Raw genomic sequence first — 17,949 nt, forward strand, 5'->3', positions numbered from 1 at the left:
CCTGAATGATGGGCCCTTTAGTTTAACCATAGAACCAGATTGCGCTTCATTACAGCCACAATGGAAGTTGAACGGTCTCTGGTGATTTATCTCTGCCTGCTCTACCACTGCATGCCATGCTGGGCCTGTGAAGGCTATCTGGGCCATTCAGAGCAGGATCCCATCAGCCCCGCCGGCTGAGTTATGGCGACAATGCTTGACCACTGCCATGTTGTAGCAATGAGACTGCTGGGGATTTATGAACAGCCTCTCCTGTCTTTTATTCTCTGCTCACCTCCCCGCCCCGTCTGTTCCCTCCACAAAAAGGATCCTATCTATCTACCCCCCCGACTCAGAAACACACTCAGCACCTGAGCAGGCTTCAGTCACCTTGTCCTGTCTCTGCCGGCATAGAGTGCACACACACGCACACACACACACACACACACACACACACTCACACACGCACACACACCGGCTTTCACTCATGTATATAAACACACATACATGATTCTTAATTGCACTTTCTAATACACACATGTGGATGTATAATTTCACTCTCATATGAGTTGCACAATAATGTCAACTCAATAGTCCACTTACTATCATTTTCAGTCTTTCAACCATATCTCATGGTCTTCATCGGTGAAATTGTCTCAGCTGTCGTCACACAAACTATTAAATATGACATTTCCTACATTGCAAAAGTCCTTCTCATCCACGGCTGCATCACCAGCAGGAAAAGTATGTTGTGTATGATTTGAGTCCATAGTCTTATTCTCTTCAACCCAATGACATATTTAACGGATAATCCTTCAGATGAATTGGTTGTGTGAGACCTGTGGAAACTGGTGCTAATGCAAAGAACATTTTAGTATTTTTTCAAAAAATCAAAGGACATTTTGACCAGGCCCTGAGAGTCAAGTGAGTTAGAACAAATCTGGTGATTCATTTTGAGTCTGATTTGAGTTCTTTACTCTCCCGTGTGTAAGACTGAAGAACAGGTCAAACAAAGTTTGGCCGAAATAATCTTATTACGGTTCTTCTCTTTCATCTGTAAAAACAGGAGGAAAAGAACGTTTTTCGCAGGATATTTTTATTGTTTGTCAGGATTGTTTTTTGAAGTGTTAGTTGTTGTAATAATCATTTCCGCCACAAGAGGCGGAAGTGCACCTGCCCCATGTTCTAAATGGGACTACAGCATGTTTTCTTCCAGGGGAGTTTTTAATATTTAGAACATGGGGTTGAGCCCCAATGTCATTTTGTGGCCGAAATTATACTGACAAAAAAAAATTGGCAAAATATTTTTTCACATCTGTTTTACAAATGAAAAAAAACTTTAACAAACTAGAAATTATTCTCCCACCTGTTCTGTACCCATATACACAGGAGACAAAACAACTCGAATGGAATAGAAAATAGATCACCACAGTTATCTCTCTCACTCGCCTCTCAGGGCTTCCGTACCTTGTCTGATCAGCAGCGCAGGGTCTTATTCTTTCTTGTTTTGGTGACACTCATTTCTAGAAAATCCAGCGTGTCTTGTAAAAAGCTTGAAACATTCTTACTTTTAAGAAAATTGAAGTTCAAATACAATAATAGCATAAGATAATGAAGATGTTTGCAGCTGAAGTAGCCTCTGCCAATATGTGAAAATGCGAAACGCATTGTTGGATCCTCGGCAAATGTTGAGGATGTTGTGTTTAGCAGTACTATTTGCAATATTGCAGTAGTTTTTAGGTGATTATTAATATATTGGAATCACATCATGGACAACAGCTGGTGTGCCGTATTTGTTCAGGTTTGGGGCACTCTTGTTTGGGGCTGGGTGGAAGACGGGAGCTGCCTGGAGTTATTGGCAGCGGAGTTGTGAATGTCAGCTCATTCATCTACATCAAGCACACAAACCAGCAGCCAAGGTGAGACGCTTTTCCTCACGAGCGTCTGTTTATAGAGGGGAGAGAGAGAGAGAGAGAGAGAGAGAGAGAGGGAGAGAGAGAGAGAGAGAAAAAAACTTCGCTTTCTTCGTCCTCGCTGCGTCTTGGACCAATCTCCTCTCGTTTTATTCGTCTTTTTCCTGCCTCTCCCCCTCCCCCTCCCTCAGCTCGTCCCCTGCCCTCCCCAAACCTAGAGCTAGAATCTCCCTTGGTTGTGTCGCGGGCGCGTGTTATAAAGCGGAAAGCCCCGCCGCTCTCTTCAGATCGGAGCGCTCCGACCTGCTGCGCGCGCTAAACTGTAAGACAATCAGGACCCGAGCCTGCTCACAGCTATGACCCTGCCGCTCTCTCTATCTGGATTAACTCTCAAGTAACCGCCGTGTGTCGCCCCCACCTTCCCTCCATCACCATCACAGCCCGCAGCAGCAGCAGCAGCCTCTTCATCGGCTCCTCCGTCCTGTCCCACCTCACCCCCCACCACAAGTCTCCAACTCTCACCTTTGTTCCGCGGTCATGGGGTGCGTCGTGTCCTTTTCGCCTGGGCTGCTGAGGGGCTCGACCGTGCTGTGAGGCGGATACCAGGTGGATTTATGGTCCGCAAAGCCGCAACTACCAACCGAGGGAAATTAGTGGAACTTTGAGCTCTGAGAGGATGCAGGTGACGTGTTGGTGCGCCGTGTTCCTCCTGACGCCTGCACTTTTCCTGGTGAGTCTCAGCCTTGTATACTTCTAGCTCAACTTTTCTCCCCTTTGCTCTGTTCCGACATAGTTTAAAAGCCTTCATTGGTATTCTTTTCTCAAACATGCGCATTTCCAGACGCATTTGCACCGAGCACAGGAGAGACGCGGCTGCTCGGTTACTTCATAGTGTGGTACAGTGCATTTCATGTCATGTGTGAGTAAAACTTTATCTCAACGCTTCCGTTTTTAGAAGTGTTTGGCAGTGAAAGTTGCACCTGGCGGGTCCTTTCCCCGCGCGATACCGCTGCGCGTAAAATGCAGTAATTGCTGAGGAAATCCGGTTTTCACGTATGTAAAGAATATAATGCAGATGAAAGGTTTTCATGATATTTCAAGGTTGTTGTTTCAATACTGAAGACATCTGATACCTAAAACAGCGGTCACTAAATGGCACAGACAGTGAAATCGTCTCACGGGGGCGCCATAGCAAACCAAAGAACTCACCCCACAGCGCCTTAGACCGGCTCCCACAGACTCCTGGAGGAGCCTTGTTTGACTGGTTATTTTACCAATCAATTGTAAAAGAATACATACGATATGGCTATTTTGCTTTTTTCGGTTTAGTTCAATGCTTGGAAAAAACCCACCAACATCCCGCGGTTAGATACAACCTTAATAACAACGTGAGGATAACACGAACATATACTAGATACACACTTTAGTTCAAGTACTTTATCTTGTTTAAATTGACATACCGAGTGAGGCTTTACTGTGCTATTTTATTCTAGTGGTATTGTGACACAACAGAAATACATCACTTTCCGACAAAAACAAATAGAAGAAAAACAAAAAAGAGAATAAATTGATTCTCTTCAACCTTTTCAATTCTCTGTCTACTTTTTAGATCTCATGTGGAATATTCGGCCTGAACAGAGAGAAAGCCTAAATCCGGATCTTCTTTAATTACACAAAAAAAGTGCCATTTGTTATTAGATTTGATGTTTTGTATCCGTAGTTTTCTAATATTGCATTTCTTATTGAGAAAAAAAACAAACATGTCACCTGATGGATTTCAGCTCACAGTCTACAGGTGTAATCACTTAGTGATCGGAATTATTTTACGTTATGAAATGAATATGAATGCGTGTAAATAATTGTATTAAATGTAGTTATAAACATACTGGCATTTTAATAATCCCGTATATTATACATGGGGTTGAACCTCTCGTTGGTGGTATTGCAGGCGGTGTAGACAGTGAATTTGGTGTGTAAATGTGTGTGACTTCTTCATTTATACAAAAGCTAACACGCAAAGTAAAACACGCAGCAGGTGGACGTGGAGCTCTCCAAGGAGCTGAAAGTATTTAAAGGAAAATGCTTCATGTAGCCACAATGAGAATAATAGCAGGCCGAACAATAATAGGATGTATTTACATTTTTTTTTAAAACATACATTTTAAATGGTCTGTAAATATGTAAAAGTAACATTTAAAGTTGTATTGTTTGACCTCTTTTTAACAACATTCTCTGCTTGAAACATGTTTGACTGCATCCAAATGTTGGCAACTCCTCTTCCTCTTGAATCACTGTGCTGTCTGTCTGCATTAAATTCACAAGCTTGACGTCATTTATAGACATTCATTTATTTTAAAATTCATACTGTCGAGGGTTAGGTGTGTGTTTTTTTATGTTGCGCAGTGGTGATGAAATCCACTCGTTTTCTAATAAATCCAGTTCGCCGAGTTGAATTATAGCTGGAAAAAGAAACAGGCACACAATGCCTCTCCGCCCAGAGTAAACACAGCTTATTGTGCAGCCCGTTAACAGCCAGCCTTATCCACATGTGCGGGGATTAGAGCTGAACTTTGATGGTTTTATTCCGTGTTTAAGGCTCTTGTCTCCGCTTAAGCCTCTTGTCTGAGAGCCGCGCCTTGACCCCGATAACAGCCCAGCGCAGGTAGACAGCAATACAGTGCGCACCACAGAGCGGGACGATCACCCATGGGCCCACTATTTCATTAACACACCTCCTATTGTTCCTGGACAGCAGCATGCCATCGGGGGTTATCGTGATTTTATTTCATACTTTATGTTATGGCAGCCAGGTACATTTAATTCAGAGACATTTACGTGGATACAAGTGGAAAGGTATTAAATTCGGTTTATTGTCTTATACTTCACACAGCTTCATAATCCATAATCAAACAGTGGAAAATTGATTTGAATTCAATATCATTTTAATACAATACACAATTGTTGTTTACTGTGATTGTCCTCATTTAAACTAGTTGTCAGATATCCATAGTGCATGTTGTGTGGTTGTGTTAGCAGCTGAAAGAGATGAGGAGGCATTTTGAAAGCAGATATTTCAATTCTGGAATTCACGTTTGTTTGATTTGATTTATTTTTTTGCTAAAAGTCCAGTTTAATTTAATTTAAATGTTAAATGTTTATAATGTATACACTTATTCTATTTACGTCTTTTACACACACTTGTGTTGTCTATTTAAGAGTTGCCTGTGTCTGGTGTGAATTTGCTCCATTATGTTGCTCTCCCTTATTCACTGTCATTTAAGGATTTAAGGATTGTTTTTATTTAATTTATTTTTTAAAAGTTGGCAGATGTGTTTCTGTCTGGGCCTCGGTGCAGCACTGTGACTTGAAAGTCTCCCCCCCTCTCTCCCTCCTCTCTCCCCTGGGAGATGCAGTGGACCACTGGCGACAGCCACAGCAGTCACATTAAAGTGTTATTATCAAACAGTGCAAATGGGGCCTGCAGTGTCACGCAGTCCACACGGTGGGGAGCAAAGAAAGTCCCACTGAGATCCCCACAGCACAGCTCACACAGTGTGAACCCTCTCACCCCCCCCCCCCCCCCCCCCCCCCACCCGTCTCACCCTATTCAGTCCACAGGCCTGTAGATGAGCTCATAATGATACAAAAATAAAAAATGCAATATGTTTTCATTGAGCTCTTTGAATTCAAGAGCAGGCTGGTATTAATTCAATTATATAGCAAAGGCATTCGTGCAAATGCCCACATGCTGGGAGACTGAACACACACACACACACACACACACACACACACACACACACACACACACACACTCACACACAGATGCCCGGACAAGTGTATTGTGTGGTAATCAAGTGGTAGCAGAGGAGAGTGTGTTGAGAGGGTTGTGTTTTTTCCAGCCCAGACGTCGACTAAGTGAACATTTCTCTCAGTTCCTTGTTCAACCTATGTGCTTCTTCGCTTTTAAAGCAGCATGGAGGCGTCACTTTGGAGCTATTCAAGCCCGGCTGCCAGCGAGAGGCGAGTACAAAAGGGCTGAGAGTTCAGTCTCAGAGAGCAACACTGCAATTCCCCCACCGCCACCGCCTCAGTGGCCTTAGCTCAGCCCAGTTACCCAGCTCTGTTACAGTCACCGGCTTCCTCCCAGTGACTCCGCTGCCTCTCAAGGCGGTGACAAGTGGTCGCCAGCTGCGGCAAATGTTATATTATACGTAGCTGGCTCTCAAAGTGGAGCTTCAGGGGTGCTTAAAGGACCCCAGGGGGGCTTCGGAGGGCTTGTACACCGAGAAGGTTCCAGGTGTCAGAGATTTTCTTATTGAAGATTAAACTAAGTAGTAAACATACACTACACATTTAGCATGTGGTGTATATGTATATTTTTAGATATATATATATGAAATGGCAGTATAGAAATGGCAAATATATGTTATTTTCATATGTCTTGTTCAAATAAAAAAAGACTATGTGCTGAAATACCATCTTCATATTTAGTTTGAGTCTCAAATATTGATATCGTCATCAGATTAAACCTCTGATCGGGTCTTAGTTTTGTTCTAGTTAGGGCTGCAATTAAAGATTATTCTCTATTGATTAAGCTTTTGATTTGTTTTAATTGATTCATTCTGTTTATAAAATGTAAAAAATGTCAGAAATGTGTCATATCAATTCACCTGACCAACAGTCCAAAACCCAAAGATATGACAGATCATCACTGGATGTTGGAACCAGCGAAGGTTTGTCATTTTTTGCTTGAAAAATGACTGAAAAGATAAATTGATTTTCGAAATACTTCCTAATTAATTTGATGTTGATTGACAAATTCATTGATCTACTAATTGTTTCAGTTGTACTCGGTCTGGTCTCGGTTTAGAAATGTTTAGTTATGTTCCCTTCTGTATATTTGTAATGCTAAATGGCTCATACAGCCAGAATTCTAAAGCTGAAATTAAAATTAAATATAAAAATTGGACAAAACAAATGAGGTTTTCAAAAAATAAGTAAGTTTGAAACAGAAGGTGTCTCGTGTGAGGCTGACCTCTTACCTCCAATCAGAGTGCTGCTGTGAGTCGAGCAGAAAGATTGATGGTGCACAACTTTGGAATTGACGGGTGAAGGTGACTCGTGTTGTTGCAGTGCTTTATACTGCCTGAACTGTAACCTATGTGATCCTGCCTCTGAGTCCTGGCCCGTCTTATCTGGGTTCAGCCTCCCCAGGCAGCCGCACGCTCCCACAAACAGCCAAAACAACACTTGACCTTGGTGTTTGGCCATAAAGTCAATGATAATAGCACCTACTGCGGTGTCTGGAATGGGCACTTTGGCCTCGTGGTTATTTTTCTTCTCTGCATGCATCATTGCAGGGAAGGCTATTCGGATCTTGGGGATGGGGGGGGGGGATTTAGATCTTTTATGGTGTTTAATTGGAGTGGAATCTCCTTCAAATATTACCAGAACAACCACCCAGTCTGACTTTGCACCCTGAATGTCATCAGTGTGTGTGTGTGTGTGTGTGTGTGTGTGTGTCTGTGTGTGTGTGTGGATGGTATGTTTGAGGCGGTAGGCGTCTGTGATTAATGGCCACAGCTTCTATTCTCTCCTCCACACGCTGCTCCACATTTTTAATCGCGTTCACAGTTCAGAGGTCAAAGCTGGAGCTGATCGTTGAAGGGCGTTGTTCTCAGGAAATCCAGCCCGGCTCACGACCCGGGTTTGATCCTGAGGGGAGCTTCACCCCCCCTCGCTTCCCTCTCCACATAGAGCAATTCGTTTATGGCGAAGAGTGTGGCACCTTGATAGCAGCACTTTGAAGCAGAGAGAGAGAGAGACAGTGGCAGAGAGAAGCGTCTCTGAAGCGACTAGATAACCTCGTCCAACCTGCTTTACATCTCCAGGCACTCCTCTGGCTCCGGAGTCCGCCGTGTGCCCGGCTCGTCATAGCTGAAGTAATAGAGCAGACCTCTCCGACACTCACACTGACATCTGCAGTCACATGAGACCATTCAACGTCCTGTTCGGTGGCACTCATGACACCTGCATTCTTTTTTCATTTTACATTTAAAATCAACAAAAATAAAAATGTAGTTGAACTGTTTTTTAAAGCTGTGCTCATTAATTTGTTTTCTATTAATAATGAATCATGAAGAAAAACAAGTTTCATTCCATTCTATTTCGCTTCCATAAGATGTCTTCTTTCAAACTGGTGGAAGAAAACATCCAAAATACACATTCAGGTGTTTTTTACTACTTTGTGTATTTGTGTCTGTAGATTTCTCCTAAATTCCCCAAACGTTACCATTAGATAATGCCTCATTTGCATATGTGTAACATTTCAGAAAGCTTGTAATGAAAAAGACCAACTGTCTTCATGTTATTAGTCAGCTGGTGGTGATATCTTTTAGTTAAATGTTCTGCCCTGTTCACCTGCAGTGCAAAACTTCTCTTTAAAGGACGTTTTCTCTAAATACGTTTTTCTTTATACTCTGAGCCAGAAATCTCCACTTCAGTAGCTCACAGACACCAAACTGTTTCATTCCTCTCTATTCTGAAGGTTTTTACAGAGGGGTTCATTCATATATCATTCAGAGACTCATTTATACAACATTTTTGTCCCATAAAAGTGTTTTCTGTGTAATAGAAAGAGAAACCATTGACTCTAATATGTCAATTACACATGTTGCATTATCCAATGTTAAGAATTCTGTTTTGGAAATGTTTGAAAATTAGCACGTATTTGATAAGATAATGCGTTATTTGCAAATTTAGACATAGATTTTCAGAACACAAATGTGTCTCAATGTAAGTAGTGAGCTGGGGAAGCTTCATGGTGCTATCTAGTTCATTCACCTGACTATGTGTCATGGGAAAGGCGTAATTTTTCGAGACTAGCCCAGAGAATCTTCACCAACTCTGTGCTTCCCCTGGGCTTTGTGAGGCCTTTTAGCATCTTTCAGTTTATTGTTTTGGTTTATTGGCCCACAGCTTTACTGTTTTGATTCAGTCTCAGCACTCTCATCAACCGTTAACCTTCACATTCTAGGAAAAAAGCTGTGATAAACTCACTGCACAGCACAGGCATCAGACAGACAGTTAATCATACCAGAGTTTAGAATGCTTTCTTTCTCAGGAGGTGGTGGAGGAAACAAGGACAACAAGAAGGGTGAATATTGAACTTACTTTCATCAGGTGTCAGAATAAATATTAGCTTTGTGCTGGATGCGTAATAAGGCAACTATAACAGCTTTATTTATTTATTTATTTTCCTCACTGTGGTTTAACATCACTTCATCTGTGTTAACTTACAAAACATGAAACATATTAACAACACAGATTCCACAAAGTAAAATTCCAATTTAATTGAAAAATAATGATTATTATTTTGAATATTTTCCTGTTGTGTTGACAATGAGCCATACCGGCCAAATAATCAGAATTATTATTTAACATGTGAGAATGAGTGTGTGTGTAATGGTGATGGCTTCACTGGTGACAGGCTCCATTTGGCACATTTGGTCTGATCAGAGTCTGGCTCACTGACTCCTCTCCAATGATGCTCCATAAAATCTGCTCCACAGCTTTTCCCACACTGACATGTTGGCAGCTTCTCTTTACAATATTTTCAGTCCTGTTTACCCCTTATCCCTCCAATTTGGAATGTCCAGTTCTGAACATGTGCTTCCTCTGATATACATGGTATATACGTCTGGAGCCTGTATTAGATAGTGGAGATAGTGGAGCTGACAGGAAATGACGGAACAGAGAAAAGGGATGACATGCAAGCAGGCTGAACTCAGCCAGACTCAAACCGGAGATTTTGCAATTACATGATCACCTATGCAACCAGGAAGCCTCCAGACGCTTTGTCTTTTACCTGATAATACTGGTTTCAAGTCCAATTCCCCACACAAGCCTTACACCGAAGACAAAGTCCCTCAGATTTATTTATTTATTTTTGTTCACCCTCACAGCCGCTAGGACATGATCCCTCATCCCACCCAGGAACACAGCCAATTGGGTTTTTGATATGAACAAAATGATATAGTTTTAAAATGGGACACATTACACCCGCTATCCTCAGACAGACTCTGATCAGGACAAACTCTGTAAAACAACAAGCACATGAAAAGAAAAAGGCATCGATAGTCCTCACTTTAGATGAGGTCACACAAAATACTTTACTAATGATTAGTAATTAATCATGAATTGCACTATTAATATGCGTTGATAAAGCATATATTAACATAGTCCCTAACCATTAGTGCATAACTAAATCATATATATATATATAAACACATGAATAAAGTACATCTAAATAAGTTCTTAATCCTTAAATTACACTTTATAAATGATCTGATTAATCATCTACAACTCAATAATTGGTTTGTAATATATATAATACTTCATTTACAAATGGGGAATCCATCATTTATAATGTATGAAAACACAATAATGAAACACATGACAGACGAGCTTATTAATCAAGAACAACACATTTATAACTGTTGTAATGCATTTCATACTAATGAGTGTTAATGTAGGAACAATGCTTTATAAATGATGAAATAAGTGTTTCCTCATACTTAACTAACTGCAGTGAAGACATACTGTCTAAGTTACCTGTGTGATCTGGTACTGAATGGATACAATGCAGCCGGTGGCTTTGGTGGTAGTGATAGATCGCCCTGCTTTCTCACCTGATGATGGGCTTGACTGACCAGTGAAACAGCAGGCTAAGATGCTGCTCTCTGAAATAGTGGAAATGGAGAGGAGGAGGACGCCTCCCTCCTCTGCGTCGGCAGTGATGGATCTGCCGTCGGAGCTCACGTCTGCCGCACAGTACGATAGTCACGTCGCCCGCTGATGGGAATTACCAGCCATGTCCGTTATCTCCATCTTTAGATCTTTCCATCCTGTTACGTTACAATGACTGGCCAAGCGGGCGCTGTCGCCCCGCTCCAGAAACATGTACGGATGACTTGTAAAAGAAATCAATGAGTGATGAACACTCATGTGAGCACTCCCATCCTAGGTTTAGACCCATATACTGGCTGACAGTATTGGACTATTTCTGTAGCATTGCAGTGGAATGTGAAAGGATTTTAAAGCCAGTTTTAGCCTGTCTAAAGAGCTGGTAAAGAATTCTATTAGTCCGTGTTTCACTGGAGAGTTTTCAGTATCAAATGCTGCGAGTGCTGTTTCACTAGGTTTTCCACCCTGACAGACATACAATTCCACACCAAACAACTGCATACCTGTAACATTCTGAGCAGAAACATACTGAATTGAATCTAACATCCTGTGCTGTGAAACGTTCTCTGTCTATCCAGGAATTTGTTTTCCAGTTATCACAAATCTACAACCACCATGACTTTGTTTGTGATACAGTTGTGTCTAATCCTTTAATAGTTACATCAGAGCTACGGTTATAAGCCTGTCTCACAAAACATGATCATGTCATTTTAAAATGATTTTGTGTCACATATCCCAAGTTCAAACTGAGCTCTGTTGCCATGGTAACTAATGCAGCAGGAAAAAACACGATGGAGGAGTTGTTGTCGGGGCCTTACATCCTCTGACTCTATTGTCAACAAAAATACAATTTACTGTTATTAATAACATTGTCACGATTAGGCTTTGCCTCTGTGTTCTTTGTCTTTGTGTAGCGCCACACCCTCACTCTACCTGTCAGCCACTCTCTTCACCTGCCCCTGATCAGCTAATCAAGCACTCCCTCCTCATTAGCACAACGCCCCTCACCTGTTCTAGTCACTATTTAGACCCCTGTCACACACTCACTCACTACCAGATCCTTGTATTGTCTACCCGCCCGGTTTCCCTGGTCTGTTCCCGGTTTCCCTGTCTGCCTGCCCTGTTTCAGTTCTGCTGGATTTTTCCCCCTTGTCTCTTGTCCCGTCCGTGGATCCCTGCTGCGTCCTGTGAGTGTCCTGTATTTGAGTTCATGGAATTAAATATATGTTGCAAGCTACTCTGACTGGTCTGCGTCTGAGTCCTCCACCATGCCCCGTGACAAACATTTTAGTTGCAGTGAAATGAATCAGACTATTCCTGTAGTCCAGTGTGTTACAATTGAATTCCATCACTGATGCAACAGAACATGGGGCCAACTTCTTTGATAGGAAAAACATTTTATAGACTTGTTTTACGAAGTGTGCACTAGAGTCTTCCTATTGCACCCTGAGGGGTTCTTACTTACTTATAATACTTTGTTAAGGTTAAGGAAATGTGGTTAGGATTAAATGACAACTTTATTGAACCTTCATTGTAATGATAACTATAATAATGCGATCATGGTAATGATTTAAAAAAGCTATTTTGTCTGCTGGTTTGATCAGGTATTAAACAGTTGCCTCCCATGTTAAAGTCAGATTTTTTTTTTGTTGACCAACCCTGACCTCCTCCTCCTTTAGTTGTTTTTTGTCACTCACCTTGCTATTTTGCTCCATTGATAATCAATAGAGTCCCTTGCTGAAATGACTGTTGTTGGCGTGCGTCTTAGGAGGACAATCTTGTTTTCTGACACCCTTAAGGCTATCCTCCATCTCCCTCTGTTTAACAAAGATGTCCGTTTCCTGAGCCTCCTCTACGGTCAGGGTTTGGTTCAGGGACCCAAAAACTACTTTGTCAAAGTGAGGGAAAGATTGTAGGCTTGCTAGGGAACAAGATGCTCCTCTTTTCTCCCGTTAAAGGGTTTTTTGGGGAAGTTTTTCCAGTGTTCTGATGTGAGGGTTCCGGGACAGAGGATGTCGCATGTGTACAGATCGTAAAGCCCTCTGAGGATAATTTGTGATTTTTGGCTATACAAAATAAACTGAATTGAATGTCAGTGGTCCAAGTCACAATCTTTCTTGACCACTTATCCACCCTGACTTAGACGTCTTCATGGGTCCAACAATGTGTGCCCGACCCCGAAGAGACACAGAAATGTGCTAACTTGGAATCGAACCAGTCGATTTTTTTGAAAGCTGGTACAGATTTCACAGCTGATTGCTTTAACAATTAAGCGCCAGTTAACAATATGTCAAAAAAAGTATTTTGTCTTACCTAATGTTAAGAGAAAGACCTTTTGCCACGGCGACTCAGGGCAAGGCCAGTTAATTTGTATCACGACTTCCAAACAAAAAGTCAAAACAAACTGCTGTACAGAAAGCATTAAAACAACACTTTGAAATACAATAAAGAGGTTAAAGAAAAATGGTGTGAGTGGAATAAAGTTAAATAATAAGTTTAGATCTTATTTGACAGTTGGTTCCATGTCTGTGCAGCACCATTGATTAGCTGACGGCCTCCTCAGGGACTACCTTCAACATTTAGCATTTTGGCCAGCTATCTGACAACTGGTAATGCCACACTGACCAACCAAAATGGGACGGTCTGCTCTAAAATCTGCTGAGATATTATGTTGTGAAACAATTTCTTCCAACAAAATACATAAATAGTCTCACATTTCACATGTTTTTTTCAGAGTGTCCCTGAAATCAGTCACTTAGGGCTGCTTGTATCAGAAAACCTAATCTACAGGCCAGCTGTTCATTGAATACTGCAGTTAACCATGAGCTATATCTGTTCTCCTTCCAGTCTTTGTATCACAGCGCAGCAAAGATCCCGGCATTAAATCTTCAAAGCGGCGACTCTGTTGTCCACTTTCTGACTTTGTAGTGCAAAGCCATGAATGAGCTAAATGTGAGATGTGGAACAGGGAAAGGAAAAGAGTACAGAGGAGGGAGGTGAGCATGAGTGACTTTTATGCTCAGCCTGCTTTACAAGTACAGTGCTCCAATTTGTTGTCAACACCCACATGTCTGTCAGGCCGGGGCTGTTTGTGCTGTCGCAGTCACTCCGAGCAAACAAGCGGATATATAATGCAGCCGAGGAGAAGCAGACTGCAAATTGTCGAAACAGAAGTTTTTTTTGAAGAGGAACAAATGATAAAGTCAGTAAGGTTCAACAACAAAGTGACAACCCCGATGTTATTGCTCTCCCCTTCCGTGTTTCTACTGCAGATGGCAGGAAAGGTAGAGAGAACAGCTGTCGTCGTGAAAGAAACAGTTGAGATACTTTATAAAAAGACATTCATAACTGACATGTTGGGGAATTGTGTAATGTTGGGGATTCCACCTCGGGCAAACAGCCCACTGTATAATCTGACTCCAAAAGACTACACCTTCAGAAGGACCCCGCGCAGATCGTTTGAATTGGAATTACTTTGATGAACAGATGACAGACGGTCTTAAAGTATTAACAATTTATTAAGTCAAGCATCAGAACATATAATGACGAATAACGAAATGTACATTCAGATGCTTTCATACAGAGTAGCTTTGAGTTGATTGATTGTGTTAAAATCAGGCGGCAACCTCCGATTCTTCAGAGTGAAGTAATGCGGAAGTGTCTTAAAACTTGCATTCTCTCTTCCAGCCAGCAGGGGGCGACTCCTCCGGTTACAGAAAGAAGTCAGATTGTATAGAAGTCTATGAGAAAATGACTCTACTTCTCTCTTGATTTATTACCTCAGTAAACATTGTAAACATGAGTTTATGGTCTCAATCTCTAGTTTCAAGTCTTCTTCAATACAGCATGATGTTCATTTAGTAAATGATGGTCCATTTAGAGTCAAACAGACCATAAAGCAGGGGATGCTTTAGGGCGGGGCTACTGTGATTGACAGTTTGCTGCCACTACAACAGCCGTATACGGTGTCTCCATATCACTCTTCCACATTCCAAATATGGTAACTTCTGTTTCGGAAAAAAACAAAAACATGGTGATGGCCCTAATCCAAGATGGCAATGGTGAAATCACCAATAGGTGACGTCACGAAGACTACGTCTGCTTCTTGTATACAGTCTATGGTTAAAATCTTCCATTGGAACGGGTGTTATTTGAAGATGGCCCCCTAAATCTTTATTGTATTGAAGGTAAATGCAGACCGATTTGCACATCCACAAAACCTCAGTAGTCAACTCCATCTCCCAGAAATTGTTTATTTACTACAAATTTTCTGCAGCCAATATGTTTTGAAATAAATTAAATTTTAAGGGGGCAGGGTTGTACTAGGATAGGTAGTTACTCAAATTAAATGCAGGAAAAAGGTACAATAAAGAGGAATCAGTGCCCTCTTAAGTTTGACAAGCAATGTTTCATCCCAACAAGCCTGTCCTCATAAGAAGAACGACACTATTGGTCATTTGTCCAAATACCTAAAATGTCTTCAGTGTTCCTGATAAGTGAGTGTCTACACAGGCAACACATTCTCACTCCAAAATCATCTAACACTGTTTGTTTCATAAAATAGGGACATTTGTTACATAACTTACAAGTGGCATTAGTAAGGTAAAATAAATCAGCATTGACTTGATTTTACAAGGGACGCAAACAGTATCCGGGGTGAAAGTCCTGTGTTTGTTATCCACCAACCTCCTTCCTAAGTGGACTGTCTTGCTCTTTTTACTCCATCAGTTGCTCTGAACACTGAGTCACATACAGACTCTTAACAGTACCTTTGTGTGTCCGTCGGGGGGTCAGGCATCTGTATTTGGCGAGTTGGGAGTGAACACTTTAACACAAGAGGTGGTTCAGCTGCGTCAATCAGTCTATTATCAATCAGTGTAACAGCTTGTGTTTTATTTGTTTCAAGTCCATTTTATTCTATTTTACGGGTGTAACAGTGATTGTGTGTTGGGCTCTGACTGCTACCAATATGCAGATGACCTACACTCAATACTGTGTCTACACAGGATCTGTTCAGGCACAGTTCAGACCAGAAAATGCTCCCAAGTCGCTTTGGAAAGCAATAAAAAACAAGCAATTTAGTTTGGAGGAATTGTTGCCGTTGTGTTTTAAAATGTTCCGTTAGAATGGTCTTTGCTAGCAGACAGCTCTTTGAACTACCTGACATGCATTATGTAAAGTAAAAGCAGACCAAATATCAGTGGCAGAGGAGCTGAGTATAAGATATACTATGACACATTTGATCCATGATGTGTTTTCCTGATTCCCTCTAAAATCTAAATCCACACATACCATAAAAACAGTACATCTTGTAACGATATCCTTTCATGATACTTTACCTACTTTACATAATTAGATGAGCAATTTCATTAGATTTGTGTCAATATTTGATATTTTTTATTATTTATGTATTTAGATACTGTAGATTTTCACTGTTGCACCTCAGTGTCCTGATAACCCTTTCATCTTAGAAAAGGGAGACACTCATTTTTCCATGCACTGGTCAATTTTGAGATTTTGGGCTTATTTGCTTCCAAAATATATCTTCTATCAGACTAGTGGAGTTAAAGCATCCGGAGTACACATTCAGGTGTTTATTTAACAACCTTTTTCTGTATTTCTCCTACAACATACATTTTCAGAAAACTTGTAATACAAAAAAAATAATTGTCTTAATGTACCCTATTCACCTGTAGTGTATAATATGGCATTTTACAAAACACATCTTTAAGGCCTTTTTTTCAAAAGGTGTTTTCAAACTCTTGGCCAGAAATCTCCACTTCAATAACACTTACTGTACATGCACTAAACTTTCCAGTTTCTATATTCTAAAGGTTTTTTAAAAAAGGGGTTATACCATTCGTAGCCTGATAAATACGTTTTATTCCAAAATAGGGATTTTTTTATCCATATTATGGCTGTTGACATGTTTTATGATTTATGAAGTGATACAAAGAGATATCCAAATCCCCTCTGTAAAATCCTTTGAATATAATATGTCAACAAATGAAATAATCATTTTGAAACTGAATCCAATGATCAGCTTTATGTTCTGGAAATGTATGTAAATTAGCACGTATTTGAAAAGAGAATGCCTCATTTGAATATTTAAACATATTAAGGAAAAAGCTACTAACAATTGTCCGCATGTAAGTAATACACTGGGGAAGTTTCATGGCAATATCCATAAGCAATATCCATCACGTTTCATTGTTTGTTTGTTTTTTTACATAAACTAAAAAAAAAACCTTCAGTAATAAATCTCAGAATGACATTCATAAACTACTTGAAGGAGCTGTTTATTTAACATAATGGAGTAATGTCAGGAGTAACTGTTAGCTATGAGCCTTGATGTTAGCACTGTTAGCTATGAGCCTTGCTGTTAGCACTGTTGGCTATGAACCTTGCTGTTAGCACTGTTAGCTATGAGCCGTGCTGTTAGCACTGTTAGCTGTTAGCCTTTGCCATGTTGAGAGCCGTTGAGAGGCAATCAAAATGCTCCCGATCTTGCCAATTTAAAGCTGCATTAGTTGAATTTCTGTCCATTTTGGGGGCAACAAGCTGAAAACACAACATTGATTCGTAAACATATAACCTTATTTAGTTAATGTGGCTAATGTGTTAGCAAAAGTTGCATATACACATCCAGTAGACACTGTCCGTGTGCTGTTTGATGCTGAACAGGTAGTGTCTAGTCAACTCGTCGGTACAAGTTGGGACTGAGAACAGGTTACAGTAGGTTTTTCAGAGCTTGTTTGATGAAAACAGTTGCCTGCTGCTGGAAAAGTGGTTGATGACATTGGAGTTTGTGGGCATGGAAACCAAAACAATTTGTTGAAAGAATATCGATTGGCGCAGCTTTAAATGTATTAATAATGTATGTGTACCACCTCTGTGTCAAATTTTCTGTTTGTTTTGTAATTGTTTTGTAATAATTCATAATTCCCAAACATGAACAATTTATAACATTAACAAATTCAAATATATAAATCATCAGTTATTGGTTTCCATCAGCATAAGTTTTTTATTATAGACGTCAGCTAGTGAAGTAAATGAGTTCATGTTTAAAATAAATGAACATTTTAGTTTTTTTTTAAGTAAAAGGCACTGCAAAGAGTGGAGTGGCTTAGTCAAAACTAGTCATTTTCCACCTCTCACAAAATTACATCTTGGACCAAAAGTGAGTGAATAATTGCTATTATTGATTAGTTGCCATGTGTCAATCAGCTTCATCCCACTGGGTTAAATGGGCTGCCGCTGTTTTAAATTGCTGTTATGGCCTTACTACTTCATGACACAAACCCCGGGTGGC

The 17,949-nt window shown here is 40.7% G+C and overlaps 1 protein-coding gene across 1 annotated transcript in view; it reads left to right on the forward strand.

Moving 5' to 3' along the window:
* Positions 1-2,568: 2,568 nt before the first annotated feature.
* The window catches only part of nxph1 (neurexophilin 1), a gene marked incomplete at both ends in the record, with an annotated part of 51,038 nt that continues 35,657 nt past the window's right edge, over positions 2,569-17,949 (forward strand). Inside the window, one exon of the mRNA XM_079175464.1 lies at positions 2,569-2,622. Within this exon, the coding sequence (XP_079031590.1) occupies positions 2,569-2,622 (54 nt within the window). The remainder of the gene's footprint in view (positions 2,623-17,949) is intronic.

The sequence above is a fragment of the Pholis gunnellus genome, assembly GCF_910591455.1.
Source record: "Pholis gunnellus genome assembly, chromosome: 16".
NCBI classification, from domain to species: Eukaryota; Metazoa; Chordata; class Actinopteri; order Perciformes; family Pholidae; genus Pholis; species Pholis gunnellus.